This window comes from Rhineura floridana, chromosome 12, assembly GCF_030035675.1.
Source record: "Rhineura floridana isolate rRhiFlo1 chromosome 12, rRhiFlo1.hap2, whole genome shotgun sequence".
Taxonomy (NCBI): domain Eukaryota; kingdom Metazoa; phylum Chordata; class Lepidosauria; order Squamata; family Rhineuridae; genus Rhineura; species Rhineura floridana.
Genome location: NC_084491.1, coordinates 24,201,201 through 24,220,655, shown reverse-complemented (window position 1 = coordinate 24,220,655; position 19,455 = coordinate 24,201,201). Strand labels below are relative to the sequence as shown.

Genomic DNA, 19,455 nt, shown 5'->3' with positions numbered 1-19,455 from the left:
AAGGGGTTGGCTCGAGGTCACCATAATCTATAAGCTTGCAGTATATAAGGGCCACTCAGACGTGCAAGGTTTTCTTCGATCCTTCAGGTTCTTCCATATGATGAGTGGGTGTTCACGCGCCTGCGTGAGATGTGCCGTCCCGAATTGTTACGACGGGGCACAGTACCCATCTGATATGAACCTTTTATGAACTTTTGGCGTAGTCGTTTCCTTCTTTGGTTACGTGTTTATTAAACATAGTTTATGATTGTAGCTGTTTATTTGTGTAATCATTTCCATCCATTATAAATTGTTATATTCTTTACGTATGGAAATGTTTAGTCTTCAGCGGGGATTTATAGGTATTTGGTGAATTTGTTTTCTTTGGAAGGGGAGAGATTAACATTTTGCTGTTCTGTTCTCTTTTTATTATTGAAAATAAAAGAGAGCCAGTGTGGTGTAGTGGTCAAGATGTTGGACCGTGACCTGGGCGACCAGGGTTCGAATCCCCACACAGCCATGAAGCTCACTGGGTGACCTTGGGGCAGTCACTGCCTCTCAGCCTCAGAGGAAGGCAATGGTAAACTCTCTCTGAATACAGCTTACCATGAGAGCCCTATTCATAGGGTCGCCCATAAGTCGGAATCGACTTGAAGGCAGTCCAAAGATTCAAGAGACAGTAGTGTAATGACAGAATGTGTAAATATGTCTAGAACTATATTCCATAGTTACTACCACCTTACATCAAATTAAAGGCAGAAACATTATACTAAATTAAATGTAACTGCCACATTAACTGTTACATTTCAGAACAGAAATTATATTAATTACAAAAACCACCCCAGTTAGTTACATTGATTACAAAGTAAATTATCAGCATGCATTGATAAAAGACTGAAATTAAAGGTTCAGGTCAGATGGGTACAGCGTCTTGCCATTACAATTAGGAGCTTTAAATCATGCGCGATAGTAATGCACAATCTTGTTACTGTGCTGCTTTTCCATCGCACTGGTTCACAAAATGGCTCACAGCAAAAAAAAATAAAATCCTCAAATACAGTATTTCCTAAAATTACAAAACTGGAGGAGAAGGAGGCTGGCAGCCAATGCCGACCCCCACCTCTCCGGACTGGCTGTAAGAAGGTAGCCAGGTGAGGGCTGGCAGAGGACAGACTGAGGTCAGTAGAGCAGTTCCCCGTTTACCTTAATGGGCAAGCTGCCACTAGATACATTCCTGCCAGTGACCTCTGTTCCAAAAGCTCCATCAGACTCTGCAGGTCTCCTGCTCTCTCCGAAGGCTTCATTCACCCTTTCCCCCTTGCTGCCTCATCTGTGCGGAGCTCCCTCCCAGAACACTTGTATGAACTTTACAAATCCCTCAAAACTCACCTTTGGCTCTACCCTCGTGTGTTCATGCCTTGCTGCAGCTAAGCCTGCAACCAGACCTAAAGCAAGTCAACACAAACAACTGCATATATTGTTTCCCTTTGACCCCGTTTCTACTGTCCTCCCCTTTGTTGGTTGCTTCCCCTGGGTGAATTGGAAGCTCCTCAGGGCAAGGACCTGCCCTCTCGCACGCTGTAAAATACAGTGCATATTGATGGCGCAGAATGTGGTGGTTAGGTTGGTAACTGGGGCAGCTCAATGGGACCATGGGTCGCTGGTCCTGAACAAGCTTCACTAGCTGCCAGTGAGCTACCGGACTACTGTGCAAAGATCTAACCAGCCTCTCCCAACCTTTGGGTCCCCAGATGTTGGACTACAACTCCCATCAGCCCCAGCCAGCATGGCCAATGGCCAGGAATTATGGGAACTGTTGTTCAGCGACATCCAGGGATCCAACGTTTAGGAAAGGCTGCTTAAACAGCTTTGGACCCAAGCATCTAAAAGAGTGCCTCTCCCAATATCAACCATCTAGGGCCCTACAATCAGCAGGGGAAGTTCAGTTCATGATGGTAGGTGCTGTCTGGTTGGTACTGACCCATGACAGGGCCTTCTCAGTAGTGGTTCTCCATTCGTGGAATGCCCTCCTTGGTGAGGTGTCTCCCCCTCATAATTAATGTTCAGTTGGAATTTACAACATTCCTGTTCACCCAGGCATTTGATGGCTAAAAGATACTGTGTTCCCCCCAACCTTGAAATTCTTAGCTGTGAGGATGTGGCTGTGTTTAAATGTTTGTAGATGTTCTCAAAATGTTGACCTTTTTTTAAAAAAATTGACTATATAATTTTTGTAGTTAGCTATTTGCTGCGCTGACCTCCTTTGGGAAGAAGGGCAAGATAGAAATTTAATAAATAATAAAAATGTTTCCTTTTAAAATATACATTTAAACTGGAGAGGCCAGGGATTAAATCTGGGGCCTTCTGCATGCAAGACGTATGCTTTTCCTTTTAATTCAACACATCCTTCAGTCCATAAGTGATGTTAAGGGATGATACCACATTTTGAAAATGTATTAAAAGACAAAAACAAAAGGTTTCAGAGAAAGTAGATTTATTTTTCTGTACAAGGAAAAAATAGGAAGAAAAAGTTCAAAGGCCACTTAGGAAAATACATCCTACCCCTATTTCAATTCCAAGGGAAGAATCACATATATCCTTTGAAGGCTCCTTCTTCCCTGCTACCTGCACATAAGGAATGCCGAGAGCAAAGGTTTCCCCAACCTTCAGAACCCCCCCCCCCAATTCTAATGAAACTATATGAAAAAGGCTTAACACCTTGGTACTCTGCTAGCCATACCCACACCATACTTTTAAAGCACTCTTTAAAAAGCACACTTTGTCATAGCTTTCCCCCAAAGTATCCTGGGAAGTGTAGTTTGTTACAGGCACTGGGAATTGCAGCTCTGTGAAGGGTCTTCTAACAACTCTCAGCACTCTTTATAAGCTACAGTTCCCAGGATTCTTTTGGGTGGGGAGCCATGACTTTTAAAGTAGTATAAGAGTGCTTTAAATGTACAGTGTTGATATGATCATATGTTAGGTGGGGAGGGTCTTCTGCAGCCTGTGGAAGGCTTTCCATTTGATATCATACCTTCATCATTTAAAGCACATGGGTTTCCCCAAGGAATCCTGGGAACTGTAGTTTACTCCTCACAGAGCTAGCATGCCCAGCCCTGTTAACATAAGTATAGTTCCCAGAATTCTTTGGGGGAAGCCATGTGCTTTAAATGTGTTTTAAATGTATGATGTGGATGTGACCTAAGTCTTATGTAAACACTGACACTAGGTTTTGCAGAGAAGAACCTAGGCAGAACCCTGCAATTGGTCTAGGTCAGGCAGTGCGCAAGCTATAAGCTCTTGGTTTTAATTGTAAAAGGGACTCTCTAAGGAAGGGCTCAAATGGGGAGAGGAACGGCTTTCTATAAAAAGAAAGGGTTTGTTAGACCTGCTAAAAAAAGAAGTAGGAGATGGTGGGTGCACATCACCCATCAGTTGGTTTTGACCAATATTTCCTAGATAAAGGGAAGACTCTGATCTCAGACTTGGCATCACAATGTCCAGTTGTAGAAACCTGGTGCTAGAGACTCGCACTGTTCATGTAGGACGTCTTCTGCTCCCCAGGCCTTCACGCTTCAGCGAACTGAGATGTCTGGATCCTGGTGCTGGTTTGACCAATCTTCCCCCCGGAAATTGCCCCCAGGCTAGGGAAGGGACAACAAGGCCAGCTTGTTGGCACTAGGTACGGTTCCCCTTTGCCTCCTTCGAGGAGGAGAAGATGCTACCCAGTGGGAAGTCTCTCTAGCTGGAGATACATGGTTTAGTGCCGATCCCCCTGGGCAATCGTCCGTGTCACCGGAGGGTCTGGTTTTGGGGAAGCGGTTGTGGGCGGGAGGATGGACGTCACACCAGCTCGTCCAAGAGGATTCCAATGCTCTGGTGAGGCTCTGCGGGGCCTGAAATGGGCTTATTGCACATGGGGCAGACACAGCGAACTTCCAGCCATTTCACAAGGCACCTGCAGCCAAAACATAAAGGGTGGGGAACATCAGCAAATGCAGCCCTCCAGGCCTTTTTATCAGTCCCTTGGAACTCTTTCTAGTCCACACCCCTTCTTCTTAGGCCACAAACTGTACTGGCCCTGCGTTGCACCCTCCTCAACTGTTTTTTTGCCTGGCTAGAAAATGTCCCTGAACTCTATAATGCCTCTTGCTTACCTGGATGGAAGACAGAGAGGGGGGAGGGAGAGTGTAGAAACTAGCTTGCTGTACAAAGGTAAATTTCAGATTAGTTCCTCTGCCCACTTATGCCTATGGACCCATCCATCACTGACATGTGGCCCCCAGAAAATAATATGGCCCTTGGTGTGAAAAAGGCTCCCCGTCGCTGATGTAAGATATAGATTGGCCCACAGATAATTTTTTTTGTGTACATGCATGCATACTCTCAGAACACGCATGGAATTGGAACTAGCACAAGTGCATGTTACTTCCAGCATTTCTGGTTCCATGTGCGAGCCCAGAAATGTGCAGATGTGACCTCAAGTGGCCCAGCTGCTGCTACAATCCTTCTCTTCCTGCCTCTTCTGCTCCTCCCCTTTCCACAGCCAGACAGGAGGCAGAGAAATGCAGGCTGAGGAATAGGAGGAACTGCAGACTGATCCTAGCGCTGGCTTCTTCCAGTCGCTTGCCTGCCCTCCCCACCCACCATCTCCGGATCTGTCCTGATTTCACTCCAGAAAATGCCAAGAGAAGGCTTCCACAAACTGGCTGGAATTTTAACAGGTGATGCTCTTAGCTAAACCCAGAGCTCTTTCATCTGCTGCACTCAAGAGATTTCGGCGTGTGTGCATGCTAACAAATTATAAGAACAAATGTTTCTGATCCCAGCTGGATAAATAACGCGGCCATTATTCATCAGTAACAATCTGGGTTAGAATTGGGGTCCCTGCATCTGCCTTGAGCGGTGCCATCTGGGGAGTGATTCAGTGACCCACTCGGTTGTGTTTCAGAGCTTCCTCTGCTTGTTTGTAGGTTTTTTTTTTTTAAAGAAGCTTTGTTGCTTTTGCACCTGACATTCAGCTGCTGACATTGGTGAGGGCCAATGTGGTGCAGTGGTCAGAGTGTTGGACTAGGACCTGGAAGACCAGAGTTCAAACCCACACTCAGCCATGAAGTTTGCTGGGTGACCTCGAGCCAGTCACAGTCTCACAGCCAAACCTACCTCACTGGGTGGTTGTGAGGATAAAATGGAGGAGGACAACCATGTATGCTACCTTGAGCTCCTCAGAGGAAAGGCAGGATATAAATGTAATAAATAAATAATTGGTGCAGGAGGATGGATCAAGCACCTTTCTGTGAGGACTTTAACTGCCACCAAGGTAGCTGACTGAGGGAAGAACTGTGTGGCAGGAGTTGTCCTGTCCTCCTGGTCTGGCCATTGTCACCAGCTCTGTTCCTGGATCTGCTCCTGTAGGTGGAGAGTACTTTGGGGAAGGGGCTCCTCTCCATCAAGGGCATGACAGCCAGAACTGCCCACTAACATTGGCCATAGGTTGAAAAACGTGGGCTTGAGTTTACTTTTTCCTCCTCCCTCCCATTCCTTTTTCCTTGTGTGTCACATCTTTTAGATTGTGAGGTTGAGGGCAGGGACCATCTGAGGACTGATTTTGTAATCCCCTCGGAGAGCCTTTGGGGCTACATGGCAGGGTATAAATGTCACCAAATAAATAAACAATACAGAAATTCCCAGAAGCCCTCCAAGGAAGGAAGGGTGGTGGTAACAGCAGCCAAAGAACCTAAGCTGTAGCTTTTTTTTTTTAAGTAAAAAGAATGAAAACCAATAAATAAAAGGCTGAAGGGAAGGGAAGGGAAGGGGGGGAGGAGGTAAGATTCCCCCCTACACACACACATGCACCAGAGGTATCAAATCATTTTGCCTCAAATTATTTTGCACCTTCCCTGAACATTTCAACCCTACCATTTTGCTTCAGGTGTTCAGTCAACTCCCCCCCAATTAAACAAGCCTTTGGTTCTTTGGTTTGGTCAAGAGTCTTGGCTTGGCACAACCCTGGCTCCCCTCTGACAGTTGACAATGACTTAGCCTTGGCATATTATTATCCTGTATGATTCAGGCCTTGGCCTATTCCCGTCAATCCCCCCCCTCCCAAAATGCTGCCCTCCCCCACTCCCAGCATCTCAAGAGATCTTAAGAAACAAAAGCCAGGCTTCTCTCCCTCCTTCCCCTCTTTTTGTTGGGAGAGGTGCCCATCTCCTCTTCCCAACCACAGGCACAAAAGGGCGTCGACTGAATGCCAGGCGGCTTGCCAGGTTGAGAGGCCCAAAGCAGCTATTTGGACCGTCTTTGGCAGCTACTCACTTTCTGTGGAAGGCATGTTGGCATGGCAACACTCCCAGCTCATCTTTCACTTTAAAGTCTTCTAGGCAGACGGCACAAGTCTGCTGTGGGGAAAGAGGAGGAGGAGAGAAGAGGTGCATATTATAAAGCTGCCCATCCACTGCAGATCCCACAGCAAAAGATGGACCTTGTCATGTTGTGGACAAGTCAACAGGCTAGGTGAGAAATAGATAAGGGGAGGGAGTTAGAATGGGGCAGAGTCAAGAGGCCACATCTGCACCATACATTTAAAGCACTATTACAGCACTTTAACAGTCATGGCTTCCCCCAAAGAATCATGGGAACTGTAGGTTGTTAAGGGTACCGAGAGTCATTAGGAGACCTGTATTCCACTCACAGAGCTACAATTCTGAGAGTTCCCTGGGAAGAAGGACTGACTGTCGAACCACTGTGGGAACTGTAGCTGTGTGAGGGGAATAGGGGTCTCATAACTCTCAGTACCCTTAAAAAAAACTACATTTCCCAAGATTCTTTCGCAGGAAGTCATGACTATTAAAATGGTATAATAATGCCTTAAATGTATGATGTGGATGTGGTCAGAGTCAAGGGTATTGCCCAGTTTTGCGTCTGCCAAATCATTCAATCTGGTTGCTATGGAAGGGCTGTAGCTCAGTGGTACAATATCTGCTTTGTGTGCAGAAGGTCCCTGGCATTTCCAGGTAAGGTTGTGAGAGACCTCTCTGAAACTCTGGAGAGCTGCTGCCAGTCAGTGTAAACAATACTGAGCTAGCTGGACCAATGATCTGACTCAATATAAGGCAGCTTCCTAGACTCCCATAAATGTTGCCTCACTGGGATCCTTGGTTTATTAAAGGTTTCCTTGACCGTGAAGGTTTACCAAACAACAAGCAGATCTCTTTTATAAGGCCTCTGACCTTACTGGCCCAAGGTGGGCATCCTACTAGGGCCTTATCTACTCCAGATTTCAGCTTACAAAGTATGTCTACTAAGTCCAAGGTGTACTCACAAGACCTAACTGATGTGCTGAGAATGTAGGCTGTATGGATCTGCGAAGAATTCTATTTGGGCTGAATCAGTCAGAGGAGGCTCCCTTGGACCAGGTCACGCTGTGTGGCTGTCCAGCCTAGTTTTCCCTCTGACTGGGAGGAGTTCTTCAAGATCTCTGACAGAGGTTTTTCCTATCACTTGCTACCAGATCCTTTTAACTGTAGAGATGGCTGGGATTCAACCTTCTGCATGCAAAGAAAAATCACAAGCTCTGTCCTCTGAGTTATGTTGTTAGTTGAATTCAGTTTAGTTGAATTGCTTTTGTTTAGCTCAGTCTCACTGATATTTGCTGGATCACTGTTTATTTGCATAAATTCATCTACATATATTTTAGCAAGTTTTGATTGCCCTGAATTGGAAGATTCAGGACAGGCTATAAAGGAGGTACTTCTACACACAGCACATGGTTAAACCATGGAATTCACTTCTTCAGGATGTAGGTGTGGCTTTCAAAGGAAGTTAAGACAAATTCATGGAGGATAAGCCTACCAATGGCTACCAGCCATGATGGCTGTGCACTACTTCCAGCCTAAGGAGGCAGTAAGCCCCTGAATATCAGTTGTTCAGAATCACACGTGGGGAGAATGCTGTTGCCCTCCGGTCCTGCTTGCAGGTTTTCCGTAGGCATCTGACTGGCCACTGTAAGAACAGGATGCTGGTCTAGATGGGCCATTGGCCTGATCCATCAGGGCTCTTCTTAGGTTCTTATTTTTTTTTCCTGTAGGCCCCAGAAAGGAAATGCAAGGGAGCCCTGCTGTCTAAATTTTGGGTAAAAGGCAGCCTATTCTGTTAATCAAAGTGGATTCTTTACTCACCCCATGTAAGTTTAGCTTTCTGGCATCACCTTTCAAAACCACCTGGGAGGAGGAAAGGAAAGAGAAGGAGGCAGATTAGCATCAGGGCATCGGTACTGAATAACCAGGGCATGCATTGTAATCCTGTTGACTGTTGTGGAGGCAGGCAGCGGCAGCTGCTAAACACTGAAAATCTTGGTTTATACAGAAACCACATTTGCTAGGTGGGGAGATCTGGCCCAGACAACAAAGTTTGGCAAAATTCCCCATTGTTCCTCTTTTTGCTCAGACTTTTTTGGCCTTTCTCAGCAGCACAACAGCTTTGACTCTACATTCAAAACTTCTGCTGTAAAAGCACCTTTCTGTAATGCAGCAATGCCCCTGCCAAAGCCATGCTGAGTTCAGGAATATGTAGGTAAGTGATGACTTGATGATGTAAATCAGGTATGGGAAAACCTTTGGCCCTCCAGAAGTTGCTGCACAACAACTCCCATCAGCCCCAGCAAGCATGGCCAACGGCCAGGGATGAAGGGAATTGTAGTTCAGCAACATCTAAAGGGCCAGAGGTTCCCCCACACCTGATATACATGAAGGTTGATTGTGGGCAGAAGGTCAACTGCAAACTACTGATAGATAGGGTTGCAGAAGGATTATGGGTGCAATCCTGCCTGAGCATGCTGGCTTGGAAGGAAGGGGGGCAGGCAGGCAGATCACTGTGGCTGGAGCTGGCAAAGCGATTGGGACTGATGTCGTCATGTGCCGGCTCAGGATCCCTTGCTGCCTCTGTTTCGGGGCTTTCTGGTGGCTGTCACTAGTGGGTTCCTCACTGGCACCACTTCCACATGTTGGATGAGTGGAAGAGGTGTCACTCAGCAGGCACAGGCGGGCAGGATGAAGGGACTTCTCTGCCCAATCCAACCCTGCCCCGCCCCTGCACAAAGGGGCCATGGATTGCTCTGTTAGCTCAGGTTGCTCTGTTAGCTGGTTGTCAAGTGCTTGGGGAGCCCTGTGCAGTGGGAGCACAGAATCAATTGGCAGGGCCTGAAAAGTCCCTTGTGGCCAAGCCCCACCTTTTCATGCCCCACACCTGCAGTCAGGTGTAGGGCAGGTGGGTGTGGCTTGCATGAAAACCCCTTGTGGGCCAAATGGGGAGATGTGGCAGGCCGGATTAGGCCTACAGACTGGAGGTTCCCCACCTAAGATTTCAGCCTTAGATGACTATGAAAAGGGTGTGCAGTGGCAAAAGTTTTACCCAGAATATTTCACTTCCAGTAGTACTCCATGATGCTGAACCAGACTGGAGAAGCCACTCTCTGGACAAGCCCAGAAAGAAGTATTTCAGTTCTTCCCCATATCTGTTCATGAACTGAATCATACCCTTGATCATAGTTCAGAAAACAAAAGGGGTAAATACTTAAAAAACAGCCCATTGCTCTGTTACCTCTTTGTATCCAAATCTTTCACTCTGTGCCTGATGCCGAAGTTTACTGCAGAGAGAAAGGGAACATGTAAAAAGTGAAGAGAAAAAGCATCAACATCAACATATACACTCCAACTGTCACCCCTTACCAGGGACAGTTCCTATTTTTGGCTACCAATTCCTGTTAAATCATGGATGGGAAACCTGTGGCTCTCTAGATGTTGCTGGACTATAACTCCCATCATTCCTGACCACTCTCCATGCTGGCTGGGGCTGATGGGAGCTGGAAGGAAGCTCAGAGGTCATCTAGTCCAACCCCCAACCAATGCAGGAAACCACTATTATTGCATCTTTGATAGGTGGCCATCCAGCCTCTGCTTATAAACCTCTAACGGAGAGTCTACCACTTTCTAAAGCAATCTGTTCCACAATGGAACAGTTCATGCCATCAGGAAGTTCTTCCAAATCAGGGATGAATGGGAGTTGCAGTTCAGCAACATCTGGAGGGCCAAAGGTCCCCCACACCTCATCTAAATCCTCCTTCTTATGATTTGAACCCATTGATTTGGGTCCTATCCTTTGGAGCAAAATAATATAAATTGGGTTCATCATCAGATCTTTGAAGATGGTTATCATATTGCCACTCAATAATCAATAATTATATGAAACATATCCACTTCACTAAACCTTTCCTCACAAGACTTGGTCTCCAGGTCCCTCACTATTTTCACTGCCCTCTTCCGTTCAGTCGGACAGATGGGCGTCTGCTAAATAAAATTTTATTATTATTTATTATATGTTACAGTTTCTTAACATTGTTCATAAACTGCAGGTTTGTTTATTAAACTGCAGGAGGGATAACAACATCTGGAAGGCCAGAGATTCCCCATTCCTGCCTTAAGGTGCCACAAGCTTCACTGTTATTATTTGCTGCTTCAAACTAACAAACAGTTCTTGGGAATAGTTTGGATGTGCCCTTTTGACTATCTTTTTTTTTAATATCAAAAAACTCCAGTTGCAGATCGTCTCTGCCCTTGTGATCTTGGTGTCATTGAGTCTGCGACTCATGTTTTATTAGAATATTCTTTTTTATTATGATCTTAGACGTTTGCTCATCGCCCCAATTTTACGAAAAATCCCAGGTAGGGATGCTGCATTTTACATGAAATATCTTTTAGCAGACACAGATCCTCGAGTCTCATCTAAAGTGGCGAGCTTCTGTGCTGCAGCTATCAAATATCGAAAAGCCTTATAAGCACACTAATTTTAACGAGGTTTGGTTTTAATCAGAGATTATGTAGCACAAGTATGTATATTGTACTGTTATTTGTGGTTATAATTTTTATATTGTATATTGGGCTCTGCTGGTCTTTGACCGTAATAAAGCAAATCAATCAATCAATCAATCTTTTTTTTAATTGCCCACTTGAATGTGCATCAGCCAAGTGCATTAGCACTTTCAGACAGCCCCACAAAGCTGTGATCCCTAGAGTCTGCATGCAGCTTGAATCTCAGCCAAACTGACTTCTTTTCTTCCCCTTGGACTAAAGTGCATTTGCTTCCTTGCCATTCCACCCTTTCCCCCAAAACTACCTATCCTGATGGCAAATGTTGCTGTGTTTGCATTGCAGCTATTCAAATAATGCTGTCAGAGCCACTGTGGACTTTTGAATGGTGGCTTACCACCACAGACTGAGAGAGTGGCTCCCCAAAGACACATTCAGTAAAACAAAACAAAACAACAGATTGGTCCCAGACAGATGACTTGCTGCTTTTAAAGCTATGAAGATCTGGAATATTAAGTCATTCGTGTTTTTAGAACTGTTTCCTAGGACTGAAAAGCTGAGGAAAGTGAGAGTGCAAATTCTATTTGGCCATATGCTTCAAGATTCAGGGTTCAATGGAAAACCAGCAGGAGCTGCCACTGGACATGCAGTTAAATGCTCAAAGAATGCTAACAATGAGCCTGGCTCTTCTTCTGGAGCTCAGAACCTTTGGTCAAGGCTGATGTATACAAAGCTCTGTGACAAATGCCCATTCACTGTTGTGGGAGACAAACCAGCTGGCCTGAGCTGTGGGAGGCAGAATATTTACTGTGAATAATAGTTTTGTTTTGGACTTGCACAGATTTCTTTGTGCCCAAGCAGCAAGAAGGGCTGGGCCAGGGGCCAATGCATGGGGAAGAGCCGTAGCTCAGAGGCAGAGCATCTTGCTTTGCATGCAAAGGTCCCGGGTTCAATCCTCGCCATCTCCAGGTAGGGCCGGGAGAGACCCCTGTCTGAAATCCTGGTGCACCATTGGTGTAGACAAAACTGAGCCAGATGGACCAGGGGACTAGATAGCTTCCTATGCTCCTACTGATATGGCTGCTCCTAAAGATAGCTGTAAGCATGTTGCTAAGCAGAGGCACAGTGCTGTACAAAAGAAAGAAATGCAGGGGAATGGAGACTGATAGCTGATGCGCCCAATCTCCAGGGGCAATTGGCTCGCTGTGGAAGCAGCAGCCCTCCCCGGAAGTCAAACTATTCTGTAGCTCAGCTGGTCAGCTGTATCAAGCGGAAACTGACTCGTAAGCGTAAGAGGACACAGACATTTGAAAGAAAACACGAACTAGTTGAGAACTCTGTGGATCAGAATGTTAGGTCGCCTCCAGACTGTCAGTATTTTGCAGGAGGGATTCAAGCACATACCAGAAATTTAGGTTCGCACAATTAAAGTGGAGTAAAATGCTCTGTCATCCTGGTGCAACAAATCAACTCCTTTTTTTAAACCAGACTTTTTGCATTTAGGAAAGTGATGGGGAAATGCACTGAAAAGTGTAGAATGAGTGGATGATTAATGGGAAGATGTATAACCATCACCCAAGCAAAGCAGGATGAATGCTCACCGTTGTATAACCTCCCCACAAGCCTCAGTAAAGGCTAGACATAATCTAGTCTCCACATAAGCTTTGTGGAAGCAAATCAAGGTTTATTATTACATTTATAACCCAACTTTCCACCAAGGAGGTCAGGGTGGAGTACAAACATGGTTCTCCCTCTTCTGATTTTACCCTCACAACAACCCTATGAGGTAGGTTAGGCTGAGAGGATGAATGTTCAAGGAACAGGTTGTGTGGAGGAGCCCATAGTTAAGTGGTAGAGCATCTGCTTTGCATTTAGAAGGTCCCAGGTCCGAATCCCGGTATCTCTAGGCAGGGCTGACAAAGACCCACCTGAAATGCTGGAGAGCTTGTCACTGTAGAGACAATACTGAGCTAGATATGGTAATGACCCAACGCAGGATAAAGTAGCTTACTATATGCTTCACATTAAGTACCAGCTGTCCCTACTTATCAGGCACAGTCCCAATTTTCTGGCTGCTGTCTCTGGTAAATGTCTGTCCCTAGCCTTGCCTCTTGGGGATGTTTTATGAAAAGATCACTATTGTGAATAGCTACGTTTTGCCATTCTTCGGGGTTCAAATTCTTCCCTATAGATATACAGAAGTTAAATTTCTGACTGGGTGTCTCTAATTCAGTTGAAGATCCCGATGTGAATTAAAGCTAGACTGAATTTTACTCTCTCTCTCAGGACTATTTGTTGCCTGTGAAAACGGGTGAAGCGTTATCCAGCACCTTTGGTGGAGGATGGATTTTAAGAATTATGGTGGTGGGATGGTCTGACCTTAAATATGAGGTGTCTGAGATTTGATTTTTAAAAAGAAAGAAAGAAAAACCTTGAGTTGTAGCCAGCTAAGTTCTACTCAAAGTAGTCCCTCTGAAATTAATGGACCCAAGTTTAATTTAATGGGTCTACTCTGAGTAGGACTAGCACTGGATACAATGGGTAGCTTTCTCTCAGGAAAGGGTATAGCTCTGTGGCAGAGCACATGCTTTGCATGCAAAAGGTCCAGGTTCTATCTCCAGGTAGGACTGGGAGAGACTCCTTTTTGAAACTCAAGAGAACTGCAGCCAGTCATTCTGTAGCCAATACTGAACTAGATGGGCCAATGATCTCACTTGGAATAATAAATTTATTATCATAATCAACAACAACAAATTCCCACAACAACAACAACAAATTCCCTCCAAGGAACTCGGGGGGCATACAAGCATGGTTTCTCCCATTTCAGTATTAGCTTCACAACAACCCTGTGAGGTGGGTTAGTGTTGAGCCTCCGCTGCCCCACGAGGGACAGGGAGGGGAGACACATGAGTTCCAGGTTTCCCAGCTGTCAGAGGGCGCGGAAGACCAAGGAATTGTTGAGTCTGAGCAAGACCTTGGGAGGGGGAGTGAGTTGGACTCTGAGCCAATTCCCACAGATGGCACGGTCTCGGAAGCGGAGAGTGCGCCGCCCCCAGACAGGTTGGAGGAGCCATTGGAAGATGTCACAGAGGCGTTAACTCCCTCTTTACCAAGCAGTTCTTGAGATGCCCTGAGCGTGTCACCGCCCCCTGACCTCGAGCCAGTTGCTAAGGAGACGGTTCTTTTGGACGAGCTGTTGGAAGCACACACCCCATCACCCCGCTCTCGACGCCGCGAGAAGCGGACAGGACAGAGGCAGGACTTGCGAAGGAGTCAGAGATTACGATCTAAGACTTTCCCTATTTAAGACTGCAGCTCTCTGGGTTACATTGCCGAGTCAACTTTCTACACGCATTGCAGAGCATGTCTAGAGTGCAGTTAGGGACTTCTAGTGAGCTAGCTTAGCGATTTCTATGAAGCGCACTGCTTTTGATGTATCCATTACTTTAATAAAACAAGATTTGATTGTACCTGTGTCTCAGCCTCGTGAATCCCGCTCTGAACAGGACAGTTAGGCTGACAGACAGTGACTGGCCCAAGGTCACCCAGTGAGCTTCATGGCCAAATAGGGATTTGAACCCTGGTCTCCCTAAGCTACATGTACCAGCGGCCTGACTCAGTATAAGGCAGCTTCCTATGTTCCTCATTTTGAACGAGTGATAATTGATATTTCCCCCCAAGATATCTGTAACCAAAAGAGCAAACGCTGTCTGGGTTTTTACAATGAGTGCTGGAGATGATACTGAAGACAAAACGAATATGGAATAACAGCATGTAGAGTAAAACGTTTAGGAATCCCCAGGAAGGGGTTCAGGCAGCAACACCTGCTAGGAGGGTGTTTCAAGCGTATCCATATTTGCACTTGTAAAAAGGTCCAGGGTATGTCCACAGTGCAAGCTTGCAGTAATGTGTTGCACATGTGCTTGGTGCACAAACTGGGCAGACTAGACAACACAGCTGCAGAGACGGGAGACAGTTGCACATCTTTGACTACAGAAATAGCAGTCTTCCCACCTCCTGGTGTGTTTTGCGTGCAGGGAACTCAGTCCTCAGAGACAGAACACAGGATGTAGCAACTGCATTTGTTTGTTCTAGGAGAGCTGGCTCACATCAGAGCCTGCAGTGTGGGCCTTCTCCCTGCTCTTGCTCCTCTTCACCGTCATTGAATGCTGGACCTTGGGGTGCTGCGAAGGAGGCAGGGCTCTCTCTTCCCACACTTTAGTCTACCTTGGGCCTATTTGGCCCACAGGAGGTATAGAAGCCAGTGCAAATTGGAGCCTGCATATCTTGTCTGGATGTATCCAGCAGTGGTCGGGGCAGCCCTACCATTAGGCAGAGTCTGGCAATTGTCTCAGGCTGCAGATGCTGGAGGACAGTAGGAGATACCCCAGCCATTCTTTCAGAGCTCCCTGGCCATACATCAGAGCTATGTGTGCCACAGGCATGTCCTGGACCCCCTGAACTAGCCTGGCGCAGTGAAAGGTGTCCCATTGCCAGTGCCATTGTGTCCTTTCAGGCAGCAAAATGTCTTGAGCTGGCCCTGGCTGTAATATGATCACATGACGCTGCCTTATACTGAGTCAGGCCATTTGTCTAGCTTGCCCAGCATTGTCTATACTCTATTCTGTACGGCTGCAGCTCACAAACAGTGCTCTTTCCCATCACTTGTTATCTGATCCTTTTAACCGGCGATGCCAAGGATCAAATAGGGGACTTAACATGTACAAAGCCTGTGCTCCACCACTCTGCTATGGCTCCTGCATGAAAAGCATGCTGTGCCGTTTCCCACTCACACCCCTCTTCAGTGTGGAAAGCCAACCATATCAATTGCACAACTTATGCCAATATCGTTCTTGGCTTTCAGCCATATGGATCAAGGACTAGAGAACTCTGCGCATCTGGACAGTGGAATATGAATGCTGGAAACTTAAAATGGAAATGGACTGCCTTCAAGTCAATCCTGACTTATGGTGGCCCTATGAATAGGATTTTTACAGTAAGCAGTATTCAGAGGGGTTTTACCATTGCCTCCCTCTGAGGCTAGACCTCCCCAGCTGGCTAGGGCGTGCTCAGCTTGCCACAGTTGCACAAGCCAGCCCCTTCCTGTCCGCAACTGCCAGCTGGGGGGCAACTGGGCTCCTTGGGACTATGCAGCTTGCCCACGGCTACACAGGTGGCAGGGCACGTAACCCCTGAATCACTCACTGTGGGGGTGATCTTTAGCTGGCCCTTACACCCAGGAGACACAAGTGGGGATTTGAACTTACAGACTCTGGACTCCCAGCCAGGCTCTCCTCCCCACTGTGCTATACCAGCTGTTACGCTGGAAACTTGACCTAATCCTTAAACTTGAAGCCACATATGCCGAGTGACTACCTTTTTACCCTCTTCTTGTCTATGCAGATATGTAATTTTATTATGCATATTTGCTTTTAAACTGTTGATATCATTATATTTTGATTCTTTTATTATGTCTCCTGTTTTAGTCTGTTGATTTTAGCGGTATTTTCTTACGCCTGTTTCATATTATTGTTGCTGTTGATATGAATCTTTTTAAATAAAATAATAAACAAACTCATTTAATGAACCAACTCCACTCTCGAAAATCGTACAGTAAATATTACTGAAGAAACCTCAGTGGTGGTTAACTTGATCTGAACAAGAGCATTTGATTTTCCAACAGAGAGGGCTGGGAGATCTACCTTAAAACTCCTTCTGAAAGTAGGTATAATTACTTGGCCCAGGAAAGCCAAAGATGATTAGGTGTTTTCTGTAGTGCTTTTAATGGCTTGATGGGACAGAGATTCCAAAAAGGAGCTGGAACAAATCAGCTTTATGTCATCCATTTGGCTCTTCCTAGACATCCTGGCTGCAGACAAACGCAGAGTTTAAAAATAAATGTTCTATAAATAGATGATGGAACCAGGACATCTCTCTTCTTTCTCCCAGAAACAATGGGTTTGTTTGACCACCTGAACGCCCTTCCCCCAACTTCCTACTATTTCCTGCTGTATTAGGACAATGAGCCGGTCATCTTAGCTTGGCAGAATGGCCTGGGCTGGTTGTTTCTCAAGGGAGTGGGCGCAGCTATAGACTCAAGAGGATTAAAGTTATAAACATCTGGCACCAAGGCGAAACGTTCATTCCAATGAGGAAGGGTTAAAACTTTTCTGACTTTTTAGTTTAAAGGGGGGGTGGCCAATGGCTTGTGCATGTGTCACAAATTATTTGCAATGGGGAGGAAGTGGCAAAGAGAGAGCTTTTTCTTTCTGTCTCTTGTGTTACACAAGCATTCGGGATCACCCAATGGAATGGAGAGAGAGCAGATTCAGGGGAGGATTTAGGGGAGACAAGGGGAAGTAGCTCAGTGGTAGAGCATCTGCTTTGCATATGGAAGGTCCCACGTTCAATCCCTGGAAACTCCAGGTACGGCTGGGAGAGGCTCCCTGCCTGAAACTCTTGAGAGCTGCAAGCACTGAGAGTACTGAGCTAGATGGATCAATCGTCTGACTTGGAATAAGCTAGCTTCCTGTGTTGTCTGTCCTCACAACAGTAGAGGCTGGCCCATTTGGGCAAACGGGGCACTGCCCGACCAATCTCAGCCTGTCCTCAGCCCAGCTCCATCTACCTGCCTGTCAGCTTCCTCCTCCTTAGTTTCAGTGTTGCACTTGTAGAACTCAGCAGAGAGGAGGGCGAGGACACAAGCAGAATTAGTTGCCTCTGCCTGTCACTGGCTTCATGTCCCTCTGCTGTTGGGTCTCCCTGCCGTCCGCCCCAACAGTCCCAAGGGGCGCCAGTCACCACTGTCTCACAATGCATAGTTCACGTGTGGAACAGGATGCGGGGATGGCTGATAGCTTAGGTGGCTTTAAAAACAGATGGCACAAATTCAAGTAGGCAAGGGTCTCTCGAGAGCTATTAGTCACAAGGACCAAATGGCACCTCTGGGTTCAGTGGCAATATACAGCTGGGCAACAGCAGGGGAGGGCTAATGGCCTTGACACTCTGCTTGCGGACTTCTCATACACATCTGGTTGATCACCGCAAGAAGCAGGAAGCTGAACTAGATGGGCTGCTGGGCTGATCCAGGAGGTCCCTTCTTACGTGCTTAAGGAGAGAAAGGGAAGAACATGGGATGCTGCCTTATACTGAGTCAGACCATTGGTTCCCTAGCTCAGTATTGTGTACACTGACTTGCAGCAGCTGTCCAGGGTTTTAGGCAGGAGTCTCCCAGCCCTACCTGGAAATGCCGGGGACTGAACCTGGGAACTTCTGCATGCAAAGCAAGATGCTCTACCACTAAGCTGTGGCCCTTCCCTAGACTTTTCTGATTTTATCTCGATCTCTTAGAAACCTTCCACTCATTTGTGATTTCCAAAGCACTTGAATTAAAAATATCTACCAAGTCACATGGCTAGTATATTGTTTGCACCCATTTGTGGGTGCTGGGGGGTAGAATACCAATTCAGATATACAATAGGGGCTGCCAGCTAAATATGAGGAGCATCCTTTGTTTGCGCAGGAATGACATGTTAGCTTGGGGATTGAACTGCCCTAGAGGTTATGACCTCGGCCTGGCTTAGCATGGAAGTGGCTTTAAATCATATTCAGCTTCTTTTTTGGTATTTGTTTAGGAGACTAGATAAAAGCTTCATTGTCCACAAAGCTAAAACCTGGAGGCCCAGGGCTCTTGCAGGACAGAACGACATTCATGTCGTCTCTAATCCATTAGCACATCCTACGTGGCACAGGGCAAAGTCTACCCCAGCAAAGTCTGCACCCAGCATCGCATTCCAACCCCCAACAATTGTTACACATTCATGACAGGCGTAGAGGCAACAGTCAGAACCAGTTTTTTGGGAGGAGAAAAACACCAGGCCACCTCTGCAATATTTGCACAGTTGCTCAGATCTTGAATAGACAGGGCCTACTTTGAATTGGCCCCTCTGAGGTTCAGCTCCAGAACCTGATTTGGACTCTAGACAGAGGAACCATAGCTCAATGGTACAGCATGTGCTTTGCAAGTAGAAGGTTCTGTGCTGAATCCCTGGTGTCTCCTGTAAAAAGGATCAGGTAGCAGATGATGAGAGGAAGATTTCTATTTGAGGTCCTGGATAGCTGCTGCTGCTCAGGGGAACCTTTTTCAGGGAACCTTTTTCAGCCCAAAGACTGCATCCCCTTCTGAAAATGTCCCAGTGGCCACATGTCAGTGGTGGGCGGGGTCAGAGGGAACAATAAGCAGGACAATGAATATTAATTTTACCTTTGTACTTCATGCCAATTTCTACATACTCTCACACCCATCTCTGTCCTCCATCCAGGCAAGCAAGAGGCATCATCAGAAATCAAGGACACACTCCAGCCAGCCAAAAACACTCAAAGAAGGTGTGAAGCAGGGCCAGGGAGGAGTATGGTCTGGGGAAAGTCCTGAGGACTGGACAGAGAGGCCTGAAAGGGCACAATTAGCCCCTGACCAGAGGTTCCCCATCTCTGAGTTAGGGACGACAATTCCAATGACAACTGAGGAGTTAACTGTTCTGACATTCTTTCCCTGACTTTCACAGACTTTCCCCTAACTTTCATGGCTCCACAGTACTTGGTTTGGAAGAAA

General features: G+C 46.4%; 1 protein-coding gene and 1 non-coding gene across 4 annotated transcripts in view; one reads left to right on the top strand and one right to left on the bottom strand.

Annotated features, from left to right (window-relative positions):
- The first annotated feature begins 78 nt into the window (after positions 1-78).
- Positions 79-176, top strand: LOC133368871 (small nucleolar RNA U13). The gene has a single exon (XR_009758785.1). It is a non-coding gene; the product is annotated as a small nucleolar RNA U13 (small nucleolar RNA).
- Positions 177-2,456: 2,280 nt separating this feature from the next.
- The window catches only part of RNF122 (ring finger protein 122), a 41,779-nt gene continuing 24,780 nt past the window's right edge, over positions 2,457-19,455 (bottom strand). For 2 of the 3 annotated variants that reach the window (XM_061592510.1, XM_061592512.1), the window contains exons 3-6: positions 9,580-9,625; positions 8,160-8,201; positions 6,298-6,380; positions 2,457-3,937 (exon numbers count right to left, since the gene is read on the bottom strand). In XM_061592510.1, the coding sequence (XP_061448494.1) occupies positions 3,823-3,937; positions 6,298-6,380; positions 8,160-8,201; positions 9,580-9,625 (286 nt within the window). In that variant the 3' untranslated portion in view covers positions 2,457-3,822. The remainder of the gene's footprint in view (positions 3,938-6,297; positions 6,381-8,159; positions 8,202-9,579; positions 9,626-19,455) is intronic. The other variant, XM_061592511.1, reaches the window with a different exon arrangement.